General features: G+C 45.0%; 1 protein-coding gene across 1 annotated transcript in view; it reads left to right on the forward strand.

Annotated features, from left to right (window-relative positions):
- Window positions 1-20,788, forward strand: part of LOC126277955 (uncharacterized) — a 1,123,821-nt gene that overhangs the window by 1,071,163 nt on the left and 31,870 nt on the right. Inside the window, exon 4 of the mRNA XM_049977570.1 lies at window positions 11,869-12,029. Coding sequence (XP_049833527.1) covers window positions 11,869-12,029 — 161 coding nt within the window. The remainder of the gene's footprint in view (window positions 1-11,868; window positions 12,030-20,788) is intronic.

Genomic DNA, 20,788 nt, shown 5'->3' on the forward strand with positions numbered 1-20,788 from the left:
TACCGTCATCTACCTATGTGCATATCCCTACACCATGGCCATTGTCTCCACTGAACGTTAATAGGTGGTAAGACGACGTGCGCCGCTGTGCGTAAAGAAATTTACTTTTTAAAAATGTGTCTCATATTCCTCCTGGTCAAATTTAGCAGATAAATTCCATATGTCCGGAAACCAATATCTGCTGGGATATGGACCACTCCGTCATCCCACGTAGAAGCAGACACTAGTATACACAGTGTTTCATGTAGTTACCATGTGTCGTGACACATTCTTCAGCCCTTCTTTGCAAGCAATAGCCGCGCAGGATCAGCCGAGCGGTCTAGGGCGCTGCAGTCATGGACTGTGCGGCTGGTCCCGGAGGAAGTTCGAGTCCTCCCTCGGGCATGGGTGTGTGTGTTTGTCCTTAGGATAATTTAGGTTAAGTAGTGTGTAAGCTTAGGGACTGATGACCTTAGCGGTTAAGTCCCATAAGATTTCATAAACATTTTAACTTTTTTTTTTTTTTTTTTTTTTTTTTTTTTTTTTTTTTTTTTTTGCAAGGAATGTCGCAAATACACGTAGACCTGGCTCTACTCAGATTCCGTCACTTGCATTGATCACACGCCCCTGTAATGTATGCACTTTGTCGGTAGGTTGAGCATACACCATTGGTTTTAAATGTGCCCGTCGCCAGAAATACAACGGTTTCAGGTTCGGTCAACGGGAAGGCCATGTTACCGTAGCTCCACGACCCGTCCGTCGCCTACAAAACGCTCTAGTGAGGTGGGTGATGCACAATGCGTCGAAAATTGTCATTTGCCCTATCGCACGTAAAACACTGTCTTCTTGCAAGGTCAACGTTTTCCAATATTGATGGAAATTCGTTGGTCAGAAATGACTGATACACAGCACCTGTTAATCTGTTTGGTATAGTGCACGGTCGTTACCAGTCTGTCACCAACTCTTCTTGCTCATACATCATTACTGAAGTGATCTTGAGGTTCCACCTTCATGGCTGCTCAATGGTGTGCGTATGCCTAAAGGTGCTACCTCTTGTAAATCATGGGATATCTGTAAATAAAAAGCAGCCAGTGAACTACGTGTCTTCAACGTCCCATAACTCGAAACATACTGGTTTCTGAACGTATACACACACATGAAAAAAGTTTTTTATCACCCGGTTCCCAAAACTCCTGAAGACAGACGTTGACTGTGGATATTGTATCACAGATACAATCCCTTTGACTGTTCAGAGATGTCACTAAATCCGCCCAAAGATGTAAACAACCATGCATGAGGAGCGCTTATTAGACGGAGGAGGTCCAACAGCCAATCAGTTCCAGCCATTACACCAGGAAAGAGATACATGGCTCGTTGTCTGTAGTTCAACCATGCCTAGTTGGTCAACACCGTGGATCAATCATGTCCTCATTGTTACTTGCCGGGAAGGGCTCTCAACAGGGGAAGTGTTCAGGCGTCTCAGAGTGAACCAAAGCAATGTTTTTCGGACATGTAGGTGATACAGAGGCAGAAATTGTGAATGACATGCCTCGCTCAGGCCGCCCAAGGGCTACTACTGCAGTCGATGACCGCTACCACGGATTATGGTCCGGAGGAAACATGACAGCAGCGGCATCGTGTTGAATAATGCTTTTCGTGCAGCCACAGGACGTCGTGTCACGATTCAAACTGTGTTCAATAAGCTGCATGATGTGCAACTTCACTACCGACGTCCCCATCTTTGCAACCAGGACACCATGCAGAGCGGTACAGATAAGTCCACCAACACGCACAAAGGACTGCTCAGGAATGGCATCTCGTTCTCTTCACCGATGAGTATTGCATATGCCATCAACCAGACAATCGTCGGAGACGTGTTTGGAGGCAACTCGGTCAGGCTGAACGCCTTAGACACACTGTCCAGCGAGTGTAGCAAGGTGGAGGGTCCCTGCTGTTTTGGGGTGGCGTTATGTGGGGCCGACGTACGCCGCTGGTGGTCTTGGAAGGCGCCGTAATGGCTGTACGATACATGACTGCCATCCTCCGACCGATAGTGCAACCATATCGGCAGCATATTGGAAAGACATCCGTCTTCATGGATGACAATTTGTGCCCCCATCGTGCCCATCATATGAATGACTTCCTTCAGGATAACGACGTCGCTCGACTAGAGTGGCCAGGATGTTCTCCAGACAAGAACCCTATCGAATATGCCTGGGATGGATTGAAAAGGGCTGTTTATGGACGACGTGACCCACAAACCGAATCGCCGTTGAGGAGTGGGACAATCTGTACCAACAGTGCCTTGATGAACTTGTGGATAGTATGCCACGACAAATACAGGCATGCACCAATGCAAGAGGACGTGCTACTGGTTACTAGAGGTACCGGTGCCAGCAATGTGGACCACCACCTCTGAAGCTCTCGCTGTGTGTTGGTACAACATGGAATGTGTGGTCTTCATTACCAATAAAAAAGGGTGGAAATGATGTTTATGTTGATCTCTATTCCAATGTCCGCGGCTCGTGGTCTTGCGGTAGCGTTCTCGCTCCCCGCGCACGGGGTCCCGGGTTCGATTTCCGTCGGGGTCAGGGATTTTCTCTACCTCGAGATGAGTGGGTGGTGTGTGTCTTTCAGCATCATTTCATCCTCATTTACTCGCAAGTCGCCGTAGTGGCGTTAAAGAATTTGTGGAGCGGCGGGCGAACCGCCCCACGAAGGGTCTCCCGGCCACCAATGCCCTACGCTCATTATTATTCTATTCCAATTTTCTTTACAGGTTCTGAACTCTTGGAAAAAAGGTGGTACAAAACTTTTTTTCGATGTGTGTAATTACCAGAACTTTTTTTTTCAAGTTTTCATAAGTACTACCAACTGCAGCAATATGTGACAATGGTTTCAGACACTGTATAGTATCGTAACTGTAGGAAATATTACAATGTGCTTATCAGCTCATTGCGGTACCAGTTACGAAATCTTTAAATAAACTTAGAAATGCACGGACGACCCCGGCCGCGGCTACGATCTGTAGCGTAGTGCTTAACAGCCTACACCGTGTCCTTACGCTGCACACAGGAGGTGTGGCGACGCAACAGTGTGTGGGGTCGGTGCTTCTCTTTTCAGCGTAGCCGTGGAGCACCGGTGTTTACGTCACTCTTGTTGCTGTTGGGGGTAATTGAGATGCGCCCGCTCGTGACTGGGTAATTGTTGCTGCTCTGTGGGGGCCCCGCGCCCCTTCCAAAACGTTGTTGTGAAAGGGAAGGGACTGGTGGAGGGGAGAGGTGGTGTGCTACCGGAGCTTCTACCGCCGAGGAGGTGAGTGGCAGATACACCGTGGCTATAAAGACCCCGAAACTAACTGGCTGCCCGGCTCGTTGTAGAAATCGTCCGCAGCCTTCTTCGGAACTTGTACAGCCGAACGTTACACAACATGCGGTAGGCTGGAAGTGACGATTGAAAACCTGTGCCGGCAACAAGACTCGAACCAGGATGTCCTTTCCGCGAGTAGGCAGCTGAAGTTTTTGGTTCAAATGGCTCTGAGCACTATGGAACTTAACTTCTCAGGTCATCAGTCACCTAGAACTTAGAATTACTTAAGCCTAACTACCTTGAGGACATCACACACATACATGCAGGATTCGAAGCTGCGACCGTAGCGGCCGCGCGGTTCCAGCCCGTAGCACCTAGAACCGCTCGGCCACACGGCCGGCTTGATGTTTTTACTGTAGGGTTAAAATATTTTCATGCCCCTATCTTAGAGACATTCTTATCAGTTGCAGATAAACTATAAAGCAGCAGCTGTAGTGCAGAATACAGACAACAATACCAACAGCAATATGATTATCATGTCCCATAAAAGGTGCTACAAAGCTGTGACAAATTGCAAGAATGGCGTTCTAACTAACACGTCCAGCTATTCGGTTAAACAGCTTCAGTCGGCGTCAGTCGACATGTTATATACGCAAGCGACTGTAGAATGTATGCCTGACGTTACACCGAACTAACGGAATCGCTTTTCTATCCTATTCTGTTCGCGTGCCGACCGAAGGAACAATTACTCTCCGTTTGCTTCTGTATGTGCCATAATTTCTCTTATTTTTATTCTCACGCCTCCACGCGAGATACACAATGGTGTTAGAGATTGCTTGCGCAGTTCCCTTCAAAGTGAGAATCTCTTCATTTTATCATTTGCCCCAGTAATATAACATGCCTGGCAGATAGCATAACAAGTTTTAAATTTTCCTGGACATTTACTTCTACTGCGTTGAGGAATTTATATTTTGAAATTGGTAACCTCTAAAACAAAACAAAAAAGAAAATGGTTTTTAAGTGTAGGTACATGAATAGCACTAAAAATGCATTCATTAATGTTAACATTCATCATGTATACATATCGTGTATCAGAATAAATGAGTAACTGCCCAAAGGCTTTCGCGAAAACTGCGTTGTCTTCCTTCCACGGTTTCTCATTTAATTTCCCGAACATTTTTGTTTGAACTTATACCTACCCCTTACAACCATAACATTGTATTTCGGAATTCTTTTGCTGTCTGTAGTGATATGTACTAAATAAGGGTTCCAGACACAGTCTACATGACCGTGCTAAGGTACTAAAGTAGAAATTCGTATTTGTGTGTCAGTAGTATATCATAGTCAAAGGCAGATTACAATATACTACTAAGTTTCACGTTTGCAATAGTAGTATACTAACTAAACTGCATTATATGGTTCTGTACAGTACATTCAGTGCATTATTATTGTACGTACTGAAGCTTACTAATTGATTACAACCAGCATGTAACAATGGTGTACAAATTATACACAGATATGGATTTCAAGTTTTGTATCTGAAGACGGTAACAGAGCAGTGGAGGATAAACCAGTACAGGATCGATTTAATTCAGTAGCTGAGACTCTTAGTTACCATATGATACCAAAATTATGTGTTACCAAGTATTATTTAATTATTTACTCAATATGTTCCGTTACATTGTAGTATTACATGTTAGGAGACTAACTTAAATCTGTACAACTTTCGATTATTACTAATCACACTCGTACATCATATTCCTTGATGTTTCAAATACAAAATTAGAATATATCATGACCTACCTACTACCTTATACTCTCACATTTATATCAGCATTTAAGTTATTTCAGTTTCATTTAGCATGGAATTTTCTTACGTGATACAGTGCAATAAATGACAGTGATTGTATGAATTGCAAATACACTCCTGGAAATTGAAATAAGAACACCGTGAATTCATTGTCCCAGGAAGGGGAAACTTTATTGACACATTCCTGGGGTCAGATACATCACATGATCACACTGACACAACCACAGGCACATAGACACAGGCAACAGAGCATGCACAATGTCGGCACTAGTACAGTGTATATCCACCTTTCGCAGCAATGCAGGCTGCTATCTCCCATGGAGACGATCGTAGAGATGCTGGATGTAGTCCTGTGGAACGGCTTGCCATGCCATTTCCACCTGGCGCCTCAGTTGGACCAGCGTTCGTGCTGGACGTGCAGACCGCGTGAGACGACGCTTCATCCAGTCCCAAACATGTTCAATGGGGGACAGATCCGGAGATCTTGCTGGCCAGGGTAGTTGACTTACACCTCCTAGAGCACGTTGGGTGGCACGGGATACATGCGGACGTGCATTGTCCTGTTGGAACAGCAAGTTCCCTTGCCGGTCTAGGAATGGTAGAACGATGGGTTCGATAACGGTTTGGATGTACCGTGCACTATTCAGTGTCCCCTCGACGATCACCAGAGGTGTACGGCCAGTGTAGGAGATCGCTCCCCACACCATGATGCCGGGTGTTGGCCCTGTGCGCCTCGGTCGTATGCAGTCCTGATTGTGGCGCTCACCTGCACGGCGCCAAACACGCATACGACCATCATTGGCACCAAGACAGAAGCGACTCTCATCGCTGAAGACGACACGTCTCCATTCGTCCCTCCATTCACGCCTGTCGCGACACCACTGGAGGCGGGCTACACGATGTTGGGGCGTGAGCGGAAGACGGCCCAGCGGTGTGCGGGACCATAGCCCAGCTTCATGGAGACGGTTGCGAATGGTCCTCGCCGATACCCCAGGAGCAACAGTGTCCCTAATTTGCTGGGAAGTGGCGGTGCGGTCCCCTACGGCACTGCGTAGGATCCTATGGTCTTGGCGTGCATCCGTGCGTCACTGCGGTCCGGTCCCAGGTCGACGGGCACGTGCACCTTCCGCCGACCACTGGCGACAACATCGATGTACTGTGGAGACCTCACGCCCCACGTGTTGAGCAATTCGGCGGTACGTCCACCCGGCCTCCCGCATGCCCACTATACGCCCTCGCTCAAAGTCCGTCAACTGCACATACGGTTCACGTCCACGCTGTCGCGGCATGCTACCAGTGTTAAAGACTGCGATGGAGCTCCGTATGCCACGGCAAACTGGCTGACACTGACGGCGGCGGTGCACAAATGCTGCGCAGCTATCGCCATTCGACGGCCAACACCGCGGTTCCTGGTGTGTCCGCTGTGCCGTGCGTGTGATCATTGCTTGTACAGCCCTCTCGCAGTGTCTGGAGCAAGTATGGTGGGTCTGACACACCGGTGTCAATGTGTTGTTTTTTCCATTTCCAGGAGTGTATGTTGGCATTCTTGCATGCGACCCAGTTATTCAAGATATGTATGAAGTTACCATTCCACCAGAGAACTGTCATACAACTGAGAATCTTATCGATTAGCAAAGGTTGTAAACATCAATTGTCGCTTTACGATTTATTAATGGGTCATTCTCCTCGTTTCCCTAAAGCGTCCTTCGCTTTCATTAAATTACCACAGGATACTAGGGGCTTGTCAATATTTTGGTCTCCTCCTTTACATGTGCACAAGATGGCATTTGTTCTCTTGATCCAGATTAGCATCGTTGTAAAGGTCAGTGACACTGGTAACTACATTGTTATTTTACTATGGTAGTTACTTTTTTGAACATTTTGAGTGTCATAAGCTCAATCCCAAACTATATATTTTCTCAGGTACCAATTATTGGTTGTTCGACAGGAAAGGAAAACTCACTGATGTTACTGACACACGGGTGAAGAAAAACAAAATTATATTCTGCTCAAGGCAGAGTATTTGTAAACATAGAAGCATTATCTAGAATGAAATTTTCACTCTACAGCGCAGTGTGTGCTGATATGAAACTTCCTGGCAGAAGAAAACTGTGTGCCGGACTGAGACTCTAACAGATCGGTTGCCACATTTTTGCGTGTTTCTCGCTGTTGTGGTGTGATATTATTGGGGACCATTTTTGCACAAATCTTTCTCATACCAAGCTCTTTAGTTATTATTGGACGAACCGTTTCTCGATTGATGTTCAGCTCTTCTTCAGTCATTTTCATGGATAATCTTTGATCAGATCGTACGAGTTCACGCGTCCTGGCCAAGTAGACCTCCGTCTGTGAGGTTGATGGTCGTCCACTGCGGTCTTCATCTTCAACATTCGTTCTGCCTTCACTAAACATTTTATGCCAACGAAAAACTTGAGCTCCTGCACAGCCTCGTCTCCAAAGGCCTTCTGAAGCTTACCGTAAGTTGTCGTCGCGTTTTCATCCAATATAACGCAAAAAGAAATGGCATACCGTTGCGCATTATTATGCGGTTCCATTTCTGTGAAGAGATACACAAACACATGTTAACGTATTACAGCACAACCCACGACTGAGCAGTTGCATCGATGTGTCGCGCTTGGACTATAAGCAGCTTATAGACCAAGGTCAAAGATATTGTGCCTACGCAAGCCTGCAGGGTTGCCACATCTTGCAAAGAAAATCAGTCTCATTACTTTATTGTCGCACCACGTATGCTCATAGTAGAGTATTGCTCATACCGACTGCAGCTGCTACAGAATCGCCCATTTGATGGGATTAGATTAGATAAGTTTTCCGTTCCATATATCCATGCTGAGGAGGTCCTCGTGGATGTGGAACATCTCATTTTTTTAAGCTGAAATAACAATACTAGTAGTGTGAATATATACAATACATCATTTGTTTCTATTAAAAAATTCGTCAATGGAGTAAAAGAAGTTGGCCACTAGTAAGTATTTCAGGCTCCTGTTAAACTGATCTCTATTTGTAACTAAATTTTTTATGTTTGCTGGCAAATTATTGAAGATGAGTGTTCCTGAGTAGTGGACCCCTTTTTGAACTAAAGTAAGTGCTTTTAAGTCCTTGTGCAGATCATTTTTGTTCCTGGTATTGTATGTAAGATTGGTTGGTTGGTTGTTTGGGGAAGGAGACCAGACAGCGTGGTCATCGGTCTCATCGGTGTACGGAAGGATGGGGAAGGAAGTCGGCTGTGGCCTTTCAGAGGAACCATCCCGGCATTTGCCTGCAGTGATTTAGGGAAATCACGGAAAACCTAAATCAGGATGGCCGGACGCGGGGATTGAACCGTCGTCCTCCCAATGCGAGTCCAGTGTTCTAACCACTGCGCCACCTCGCTCGGTGTATGTATGAGCTGAGCTGTTTGTTGCAAAAAGAGATATATTATTTAGGACAAATTTCATTAAGGAGTAAATATACTGAGAGGTTTCTATAGGACATCCGTAAATTTACTCCACAAATAATACGTATTACACGCTTTTGGTCTCTGAAAACCTTTGTTTGACTTGAAGAGTTACTCCAAAATATTATACCTTATGACATTATGGAATGAAAGAAGACAAAGTATGCAATATTTTTCATTTTTATGTCACCTATGTCTGCTAACACTCGAATTGCAAGTACATATTTCTTAAGGCGTTTCTGCAGTTCTATGGTGTGCTCCTCCGAACTGAATTTATTATCAAGTTGAAATCCCAGGAATTTAAGACTGTCAACCTCTTCATCATACTTTATGCATATGCTGGGTGGAAACCTCTTACAGGTTCTGAATTGCATATAGTGAGTCTTTTCGAAGTTTAATGTCAGTGAGTTGGCTTTAAACCACTTATTAATATCCATGAAAGTATTATTAGCAGATCTTTCTAGAACTACACTCGACATACTATTTATTGCAATACTTGTGCCATCTCCAAACAAAACGAACTCTGCTTCTGGCAGTGTAACTGATGAGAGATCATTAATGCACACAAGAAAAAGCAATGGCCCCAAGATGGATCCTTGTGGGACACCACATGTAATTTCTTCCCATTCTGATGATGACTGACTACGTAATTCACTAGTCGCTTGCACTTACACCCTTTGTTTCTGGTTAGCGAGGTACGACTAACCATTTTGCAGCACTGCCCGTGGCACCATAGAATCCTAATTTATTTAACCTTTTCATGGATAAAATTCATTTTTTACAGATTTTTAAAATATTCAGGTGACAACGTTTTCATTTCAGTCCCATAATTAAATTTTCACCACCAAAATATTTTTTAAGCTCTCCATTTTTTCATAACAGGAAGTGGGACACATATGTCCTACTAACCAATGCGAGATACCTTTTCTGCTGACTGACTGATTTTGTAATTTTTTTTTAGCCACAAACTGGAATTTGTGGAGAATAAAATAACTACAAATTATACATGCATGTAATCTTTTTATTTGTGTAGAGCCAGTGTAAAAAATATTCATTACATTTCAGCTTTCATGATACATGACCAATACTTACAAAACTTTACATTCCATGAACCTTGGAAAAACATGGAGTGGCACAATGTGGTACACCACAAGCCGTGCAAACAACTTTTGTTCTCAGACTGAGATTTTCACTCTGCAGCGGAGTGTGCGCTTATATGAAACTTCCTGGAAGATTAAAACTGTGTGCCGGACCGAGACTCTAACTCGGGACCTTTGCCTTTCGCAGGCAAGTGCTCTAACAACTGAGCTACCCAAGTACGACTCACGCCCCATCCTCACAGCGTTACTTCTGCCTGTATCTCGTCTACTACCTTCCAAACTTTACAGAAGCTCTTCTGCGAACCTTGCAGAACTAGCACTCCTGCCTTTGCAGTGCAATTCCGATTTTTTTCTCAGGTTCAGTACAGTCGTCCCTAGATGGCAGTACCGTGCATAGCTGGGTAACATGTATCCCGACACTCGAACTGGCGCTCAAAGTTAGTGGGACATGTATGACCCATCAACCACGAAAGGGTTAAAAGGATGTTGTGGTTCACACAATCGAATGCCTTTGACAAATCACAAAAAATACCTGCTGCTTGTAACTTGTTATTTAACGAATTAAGTGTATTTTCACTGTAGGTGTAAATAGCCTTTTCGATATAAGAACCTGTAAGGTGTCAGGCAAATTCAACACCTTCCATGAAAACCCTGACACATTAAGCAAATCCAGAAGTATGTCACATAGCTCCGAATAAATCGTGACATTAAATTAACCAAAGTAATACGAGTAACGAGTGAGCAAATGGAATACCACACACTAACATAAGAATGCCTAAATGCATGTCATAATCTTCCCACCGTGAGACAGACGTAGTTCCGAGGGGAGAAACGAGAACAAAAGCGAGAGCAGAACCGTGTTTAGCTTGAAGGCTCTACGATACGGGACGGACTCGACATCCACATCGCCAGCTAACCATTATGACGACACCACCCGCAAGTTTTAGCGGGAGACTTTTTCGCGACTCTGTTACGTAGCAAGCTATAAAAACATTGCCCCACCACGAAAAGTATAACGTTTCTCATTGGATAGACAGAATTTTTGTAGGCGGAGCTTAATGTTAACATTGAGGCCCTGATTGGTCTGATTAATACACAGCCAGATAGTTTTTCTTTTAAACCAACGTCGGTAAATTGTAGTAAGGAGAAGTTAGGAGAGGAGTTAGTTCCGAGATGGCGAGGTGAGCGGAGCTGTGCTGCCCGCCGCCCCCTGACGAACACCGACAAGGTAATGAACGCACGCGATGCCGCATTTTTGAACGCATAAAGCTTCACTCAGAACTGCAGAAGTCTCATCTGTTACACACTCTTTTTGCGTAATACTAGTGTCGATCGTCAATTAAAGCTCATGGTGTTCACATTTGCCACTTGAAGTAAAAGTCTGAAACGCGATGATTTTTCTGTTATATAGTTATTGAGAAGCCACATCAGCCACTGTCATTTACGACAAGTTAGATAAGTAATTAAAGATAATTGAGGGTCACTGTAGACCGTTTTGATAGTTTTCTCTTTTGTGAAACCTAATTTAAACCTATATTATAGATGTGATAGAGCATAGGTCATACTTCGATCGATTGTAGAACTTGGAAACCCATTTAGGGAATATTCGTTCACATTTTTGTTGAACGCAGTTGCTTTTTACCATCCTGTATTAAAACACTTCCTTTTATCAATAGTGCAATTTATAAACAATGTTTTGTGAGTAGAATAAAATTTCCAATGGTAAGCTTAACTGCTTTTTCGACGTTATTTTACCAGCTAACGAAAAATAGGAAAAGCCTTGAACCCCTTCTACTACATTTAGTTAGTATTAAGATTCTTTTACAGGGAGTGCAGTGGAGCTGACGCTGAGATCATTAAGTATTTGGTTATATCATCGCTAGTCTCATTGAACTCTTCTGAATTCTACATGTCATGTGTGGTCTGGCGTCTCCTTGCCAGCAACAGGTCTCAGGTTCAAAGTAGTCAATTCCCTTAAAAACACGCTCAGAGCGTCGTTGCGCGAAAGTGGTAGGGAGACACGATATAGAACAAACAGACACCACCATGAATGTTAGAAACCCTTCAGAAATCCAAACTGTTTCTTGATAATACGTTATTTGTGGTCAGATGATTGACAAGCTACCTGTACATTACTTTTTCTAAAATTTCTAAAAAAACGCTGGCTGTGTGAGCAGTGTGTTTTGACCCTCCTCTGTGTGGTGTGCTTGCAGTCGACGACGCTGGGCTCCGGCGCGGGCTACGTGGTGGAGAAGCTGACCTTCTACAACCACACCGAGTGCCGGTGCGAGGACAAGCTGGACGCCCAGATGCCGCGGGACATGGCGCTGCCGCTGCACACGTCGCGGCTGCAGCCGCCGGAGAACAGGCGCAGGTGTGTAGAGAGACCGGCCCCTTAGGCGCAATGTCCTCTTTAATTTTTTCTTCATCACCGTGTTCTGCACATACGAGGGCTATCCACAAAGTACCTTACGTTTTGGAATTTAAAATAAATAAAGTATTGGAATTTTTTTATTATATGCAGATGAAAGCCACACTTAAATACTACTTTTCTACATAGTTGCCATTTAAATTATGGCACTTATCGTAGCGATGGAGGAACTCCGAAATTCCTTCGTCGTAAAATTCGGCCGCCTGCGCCTTCAACCACGTGGTTACCTCTTCTTGAAGCTGTGCGTCGAAATCAAAACGCTGCACAGCCAACCACTTCTTCATTGCTGGGAATAAGTGGAAGTCGATCGGTGCCAGATCGAGACTGTACGGCGGATGAGGAAACAACTCCCACTTAAAAGATTCGAGAACTTCACGAGTGGCATTTGCCGTGTGCGCCCGGGCGTTGTCGTGAATCAGCAAGATCTTTGAGCCCAACTTTCCCCTGCGCTTGTTTTGTATTGCTCTTCTAAGGTTGTGCAGAGTTTGGCAATACCTTTGAGAGTTTATTGTATTGCCTCTTTCCAGGAAATCCACCTTTTCTGTCCCAAAAGACAGTCGCCATCACCTTCCTTGCCGACATTGTCTCCCTGTATTTCTTTGGTTTTGGGGGGGAATTTGTGTGCCCCCACTGCACTGACTGCAATTTTGTCTTGCAGTTCACATGCTTAACCCATGTTTCGTCACCAGTAACGATGCGATCCAGTAATGAGTCGCCATCTTTCTCGTAAGCGTCCAAAAACGTTAACGCTGTAGCCATTCGCAGATTTTTGTGAATCTCTGTCAAGATTTTTGGTGTCCATCTTGCACAAAACTTGTGGTAACCAAGCATTTCGGTAATGATTTCGTGCAACAAACTTCGTGAAATTTGTGGAAAATTCATAGAGAGTTTTCACGGACCGCGGCATCGACTTTTTTGACAAGTTCGGCAGTCACTATGCTGGGACTTCCACTTCGCTCATCGCTCGAACGCTGGTTCGGTCATTTTTAAATTTTATGGCCCATTGACGCACTCCACCTTCAGTGATTATGTTGTCCCCATACACTTCACAAAGCTGCCGATAGATTTCTATCGGTGTACAGTTTTTTGCAGTCAGAAACCTTATTCCAGGACGCACTTCACACTTCGCGGCATTTTCAATTAACGCTCACATTTCAAACTGTCACAGTAACTCAGCGGAGTACAGCACGAACCTCTCACTAGCACGGCAGGATGCCGACTGAGCGGCGGAATGCCATGACACCAAGATGGCCGCGCTAGCCCCGCCCCTAATGGACACAAACGAAAACGTAATGTACTTTGTGGATAGCCCTCATATTAGGCTTTGCCTGTTCTATGCGCTAATCGTACAACAACACACGTTAGCAAGAGATCTGGCAGAGAGCCCGAGAAAGTTCTGGGGGTTGGTTGGGGTTGTTTCGGGGAAGCAGACCAGACAGCGAAGTCATCGGTCTCATCAGATTATGGAAGGATGGGGAAGGATGTCGGCCGTGCCCTTTCAAAAGAACCATCCCAGCATTTGCCTGGAGCGATTTAGGGAAATCACGGAAAACCTAAATCAGGTTGGCCAGACGCGGGATTGAACGGTCGTCCTTCCGAATACGAGTCCAGTATGCTAACCACTGCGCCATCTCACTCGGTGAAAGTGCTGGTCATAGGTAAAATCGCTAAGCGGGTCTAAGGCTTCCATTCAGTCTTCTGTTGACCAATCTGGTGCGGCAGGTGAAGGTCACAAAATGAAGATAACAAAACGAAAGCTGGAGTTTTGGATTTCACGATCGAAAAACCGTTCACGCTGGAGAATGGTACAAACATACCAGCGTTTCAAGGTCGGACAGGCCCCTATTTGGACGACATAGGAAAAGCATCCGTGGCGTAGAGAAACAGCTGAAAGTTTTGAAAGCAACTAGATCACCAAGTCCGGATGGAATCCCCGTCCAGTTTTACGGCATTGGCACCTTGCATAGGTTGCATTTATCGTGAATCTCTCGCCGAGCACAAAGTCTCAAACGACTGGGAAAATAAACACGCAGGTGACTCCAGTAAATAGGAAGGGTAAAAATACAGACACGCGATATCCCTAGCTTCTTTTTGCTACAGAATCCTTGAACATATTGTCAGTTCGAATACAATAGACTTTGTTGAGACTGGGAAGCTTATGTCCACCAATTAGCATGGTTTTAGAGAGCATCGCTCGTGCAGAACTCAGCTTCCCGTTTTCTCCCATACGGAGGAATATGGATGAAAAATAATAGCCAGATTTCGTATTTCTAGATTCCGGAAAGCACTTTACACGGTGGCCCATTGCAGGCTGTTACCGAAGGTACGACAAGCGTATGTTCACAGATATGTGAGTGGCTCGAAGACTTATTAAATAATAGCACCCAGTATGTTGTTCTCGACAGCGAGTGTTCACCAGAGACGATACTTATTAAATAATAGCACCCAATATGTTGTTCTCGACGGCTCGTGTTCATCAGAGACCAGGGTATCGTCAGGAGTGCCTCAGGAAGTGTGGTAGGACTGTTGTTGTTTTCTATATACACAAATGATTTGGCGGACAGCGTGCGCAGCAATCTGCGGTTGTTTGCTGATGATGCCGCTGTGTACGGTAAGGTGTCGAAGTTGAGTGGCTCTAGGAAGATACAAGACGACTTAGACGAAATTTCCAGTCGGTCTGATGAATGACAGCTAGCCCTAAATGTGCAAAAATGTAAGTTAATGCGGATGAGTATGAAGATCAAGCCTGTAATGTTCGGATACAGTTTTACTAATGTCCTGCTTGACATAGTCATGTCGTTTAAATATCTGGGCGTGACGTTGCAGAGCGATATGAGGTGGACGAACGTATGAGAACTGTGGTCGATTTCGGTTATTTGGGAAAATTTTTAGGGAAGGGTGGTTCACCTGTACAGGAGACCGCATGTAGGATACTGGTGCGACCTATTCTTGAGTGTTACTAGGCTGGGATCCGCACCAGGTTGGACTGAAGGAAGACGTCGAAGAAATTCAGAGGCCCGCTGCTAGATTTGTTAGAGGTAGGTTCGAGGAACACGTAAGTGTTACAGAGATGCTTTATGAACTCAAATTGGAATCCATGAGGAAAGGAGATCATCTTTTCGAGAAACACTATTGAGAAATTTAGAGAAGGGGCATTTGAAGCTGAGTGCGAAACGATTCTACTGCCGCCAACATACACTGCGCGTAAGGGCGACGAAGATATGAGAAATTAGAGCTCATACAGATGTATATATACAGTCGTCTTCCCTCTCTCTATTTGTAAGTAGAACAGGAAAGGAAACAACAAGTAGTGGTACGGGGTACTCTTCGCCATGCACCATACGGTGGCGTGCCGAGTATCTATGCAGATGTAGATGTAGGTTATCAAAACATAATAACCTGGCCCTTATCTCCGCAGATGTCGCAGTGATGGTCAAGACAACGGTAATGATGGGGACCCCGTTGTAAACAGCCACCGCGAGACAGGGTAGATGTGTTTCGACAGCTGAAGCCTATACACCAAAGTCTACCTAGTGTAATTCTTACGTTACAGCTAGGAAGTCTATAAGCTATCAACGTCAATACCATCTCACTATAGGAAAACAAAATCAGCCACAGCAAAACAAATCTGACCACAGGCTGCCAGAATGAAACCTCACGAAACAAAAAAATGTTTAAAAAATGTGGATTAGCAGACAACGTCGGTGACTGTGATACTGCCACTGTAAAATAAAGAACATGCGTTAGTCTGGTCACAATTATGTGTCGATCCCCTGAGCACCTGTTCACCAATATTAACTACAATGAAATTTTCTTGCCGGTCGGGATGGCCGAGCGGTTCTAGGCGCTACAGTCTGGAATCGCGCGACCGCTACGGTCGCAGATTCGAATCCTGCCTGGGGCATGGATGCGTGTGATGTCCTTAGGTTAGTTAGATTTAACTAGTTCTAAGCTCTAGGGGACCTCAGAAGTCAAGTCCCATAGTGCTCAGAGCCATTTCAACCATTTGAAATTTTCTTGGCCTTTTTTTCTATTTCCAAAGCTCTTCGTAAAAGCAGAATAAGCTGATAGAATATGAACTTCAAGCAAGAAATTTACTGAGTGACTTACATCACCTCCTATCTCTCATATGCCCTGCAGGGACATAATTGTCATAAAGATACGAAGATCTCACAGAAAAATGTCATTCCTTACCTCTCTGCTGTTGAATCGACACTGTTGTGAAGCTTCTTGACAGGTAAAATGTTGTGCAGGCTTGACTCGAACCCGCACCCTTGTTTTTATCGGGCCATGACTGGGCTGTGTAGAGAAGATTTACGACGTAATTTCGCAGTTGCATTTCTTACAATGCATGTCTCCTACTGTCCACATGACTCAGAAGCCCTTCTCTATACCTTGCCGCTCTAAAGACTGCTCGGGAAAATGGCTTAATACCATCCTAAGCTTCCTATCCACAAAACTGAGCGCTCCATCATTATGGATGGAATTGTCGCTAAATGAAAGCACAATTACATTGAATTGAAATCAGTTGCATAGTCTATTCTGCAGGTCGTGCATAAATGTGTCTCAAATACGTCTAGAAAATCAAGGTTTATCTTCACTATTGTATTGTTATTGAACATCATCAGCAACAAGGGCTTCTTTAACACGGAATCTGTGAGGATGGACACATGACGTTCCGTCCCAATCTACGTTACGTCAAAAACACGATCTGGACACCGGAACGCAACACAAAAAGTTTAAACATTGATCAGAAGATCCATTGTCTTGGTAACGTAATAGTAATCAGCACCGAATCTGTGGAGACAATTGTTTATTGTTAACGTTCTGAACCACGACTACTAAGCCGATATTGTTGTCATAATTGGCATTGCCGCAACAACAGACAAACCCACAAGTTTGTACTTTGGAAGTGATGTCCCTAAATGACTGAAAAGATTACTAGGTCATCCAGTTCCAGTTCAGGTAGCCTATCTAACGGCTTCCATGGAGAAAAAACTGATTGTCAGTATTTGATAGAATTATTAACCGAATTTTAATGTTTCAGAAAGCTATCATAACCAATTTACTAAGAGGTGTCATCTTACTTTAAAGGTTTAACACTTACAGCGTTAAACCTTTAAAGTAAGATAAGTAAAGTATTTAAGTAAGAAACTGTGCATACACCTTGAGACAGTGTAAAACACACACACACACACACACACACACACACACACACACACACACACACACTGAGCACAGTTTGCTTATACTCCAGGATTTGAGAATGACAGCGCTTGGCGTCTTCGAACTAAATATACGTGTACATAATTTCACACCTCTATAAAACTTTCACTCCTCGATTTCCCCCACGAAATAATTGAAGGAAAAGAGTTCTTCCCTTAGCACATTTTCGCTGTTCACATAGTAAGATTTCAGCATCCCGTACAACGTTTTAATTTATTATTTTTTCTCTTCTAGCTCCATTTGATACACATTTTGCAGACGCTACCCGCATATACTACTAAATCTACTTGCAAAATTATATCATTGTACGATACGTAGTTCACGAAATACGCCATCCTAAAAATTGAACTGCGTCAAAAACTAGTTTCTTTATGCAAGGGAAATTGGTGCTTTTAGTAATCAGGGAGGGGGGATTTACTGGTACTGGTCTTCTGAACAACCTTTAAACACTGTGTATTGAGTTCTGTTGTCCAGTTCATGTTTTTGACGTTAATTAGGCTGAGACGGACGTCACACATGTTCTGTTATTGACAAACTACTTGTGGCTAATGATGTCATGTAACAGCCGAAACAGATAGCAATAGTAGAGGTTTTCGTAGCAGCTGACGGTGGTGCAACATGATTTCTGACAAATACCCGAAAGTGTGAGGTACCACCTGTTGTAAACATTTCAAACATTGCTCTTCTTATTGGAAAGTTAGGCTAGGCTGCGGCAAGCTGACACCTTTACCCGCCAGATCTATGATGCGTCCGTAGTAACCACACTGTAGAACGGACGCAAAATTCCAACCTTATTTCCTCTCGACGACGAGAACCTGCGGAGGTAGAACAAAGTGCCCTCTGACGCGCCTGACGAATGGGACATTCTATTCCGATCCTGAGTGAACACTAAGCGTTCCTCAGTCTACAGAGCCTCTCGTGTACTGGAATGCTGCATCGAAGGTTCTGCCACCCATCACAGTCAGCACGTACGTCCATTAAGGCTGCTTCACGGTCGTGAGTGGAGACGATTAACTAGGAGTGTTCGACGCATTCGGCAGGTTGGCCTATGCAATTCCAGAATATAATGCAGAGGCTACCAGCCGTGTTCCAAACAAGGCCATGAACAATTTATTCCGTTAAATAGAAGTGGACGGAGAAGGACATAGCATAGCGTAACCTCGCCAAAAGGAGAAGTTGCTGCCTATAGTATTGCTTTGTGTGAACCATTAGTCTTTTCGTAAACGTCCTCCCTGTTCCCACGAATTAGCTCTTTTCTTTTGCTGGATGCCTGTGATGAGTCATGGCATATTATCAGTAAATATAAATCCGCCAATAGGTAGGTTACAGCTAAACTTGTCCTGCTCTGTCTCCTAATCCCTAGTGTTGCCTTTAGTTCTTGATAAGATATTTCTTTCCCGGGAGATGGAAAGAATGTATAAAATGACTTTAAAAAACGAAAAAAAAATTAAAGCAATATTATGCAATGACAAGATGAAGTAGATGATGTGATGGTTGATATGCTAATGCGAAAAGTCGAAACGCGGCACTTCGAGTGGATATTTCCTCAGTATTATTGAGGTCTTACTTTCCCTAAGTAAGACATGGCAACAGTGCTCCAGCTGGAGTGCAAGATATATGAGACGCGGAAAGTACCCTTTGGCTTCAAGAAGAATGTAATTATTCCACTTCTAAAGAAGGCGGTCACTGACAGGTATGGTTGTTGCCGAACCGTAAGTTCAATAAGTTATTGCTTGCAAAACACCGACACAAACTACACTCCTGGAAATGGAAAAAAGAACACATTGACACCGGTGTGTCAGACCCACCATACTTGCTCCGGACAATGCGAGAGGGCTGTACAAGCAATGATCACACGCACGGCACAGCGGACACACCAGGAACCGCGGTGTTGGCCGTCGAATGGCGCTAGCTGCGCAGCATTTGTGCACCGCCGCCGTCAGTGTCAGCCAGTTTGCCGTGGCATACGGAGCTCCATCGCAGTCTTTAACACTGGTAGCATGCCGCGACAGCGTGGACGTGAACCGTATGTGCAGTTGACAGACTTTGAGCGAGGGCGTATAGTGGGCATGCGGGAGGCCGGGTGGACGTACCGCCGAATTGCTCAACACGTGGGGCTTGAGGTCTCTACAGTACATCGATGTTGTCGCCAGTGGTCGGCGGAAGGTGCACGTGCCCGTCGACCTGGGACCGCACCGCAGCGAAGCACGGATGCACGCCAAGACCGTAGGATCCTACGCAGTGCCGTAGGGGACCGCACCGCCACTTCCCAGCAAATTAGGGACACTGTTGCTCCTGGGGTATCGGCGAGGACCATTCGCAACCGTCTCCATGAAGCTGGGCTACGGTCCCGTACACCGTTAGGCCGTCTTCCGCTCACGCCCCAACATCGTGCAGCCCGCCTCCAGTGGTGTCGCGACAGGCGTGAATGGAGGGACGAATGGAGACGTGTCGTCTTCAGCGATGAGAGTCGCTTCTGCCTTGGTGCCAATGATGGTCGTATGCGTGTTTGGCGCCGTGCAGGTGAGCGCCACAATCAGGACTGCATACGACCGAGGCACACAGGGCCAACACCCGACATCATGATGTGGGGATCGATCTCCTACACTGACCGTACACCTCTGGTGATCGTCGAGGGGACACTGAATAGTGCACGGTACATCCAAACCGTCATCGAACCCATCGTTCTACCATTCCTAGACCGGCAAGGGAACTTGCTGTTCCCACAGGACAATGCACGTCCGCATGTATCCTGTGCCACCCAACGTGCTCTAGAATGTGTAAGTCAACTACCCTGGCCAGCAAGATCTCCGGATCTGTCCCCCATTGAGCATGTTTGGGACTGGATGAAGCGTCGTCTCACGCGGTCTGCACGTCCAGCACGAACGCTGGTCCAACTGAGGCGCCAGGTGGAAATGGCATGGCAAGCCGTTCCACAGGACTACATCCAGCATCTCTACGATCGTCTCCATGGGAGAATAGCAGCCTGCATTGCTGCGAAAGGTGGATATACACTGTGCATGCTCTGTTGCCTGTGTCTATGTGCCTGTGATTCTGTCAGTGTGATCATGTGACGTATCTGACCCCAGGAATGTGTCAATAAAGTTTCCCCTTCCTGGGACAATGAATTCACGGTGTTCTTATTTCAATTTCCAGGAGTGTATTTTCCAAAGGGTGGAGAAACTGATACAGGCCGACATAGGAGAATATATACTTATATGGAAATGTTGTCTGTTCTTTCGGACATGTCCGATAGAACACACATAATTGATGACCTGCAGCCGTCTAGAACGAAATTAGAATTACATATTAATACCTTTAGCTGCTGACGTAGTCTTTACGTAGAGGGACAAGTAAAGAAAATCAAGAAGAAATTTTGTGAAAGGGGTTAAACTTCAGGTAGAAGAAATAAAAACTTTGAGGTTTGCACATGACATTGTAGTAATGTGAGACACGGCATATACATCAACGCCCGT

This window comes from Schistocerca gregaria, chromosome 6, assembly GCF_023897955.1.
Source record: "Schistocerca gregaria isolate iqSchGreg1 chromosome 6, iqSchGreg1.2, whole genome shotgun sequence".
Classification (NCBI taxonomy): domain Eukaryota; kingdom Metazoa; phylum Arthropoda; class Insecta; order Orthoptera; family Acrididae; genus Schistocerca; species Schistocerca gregaria.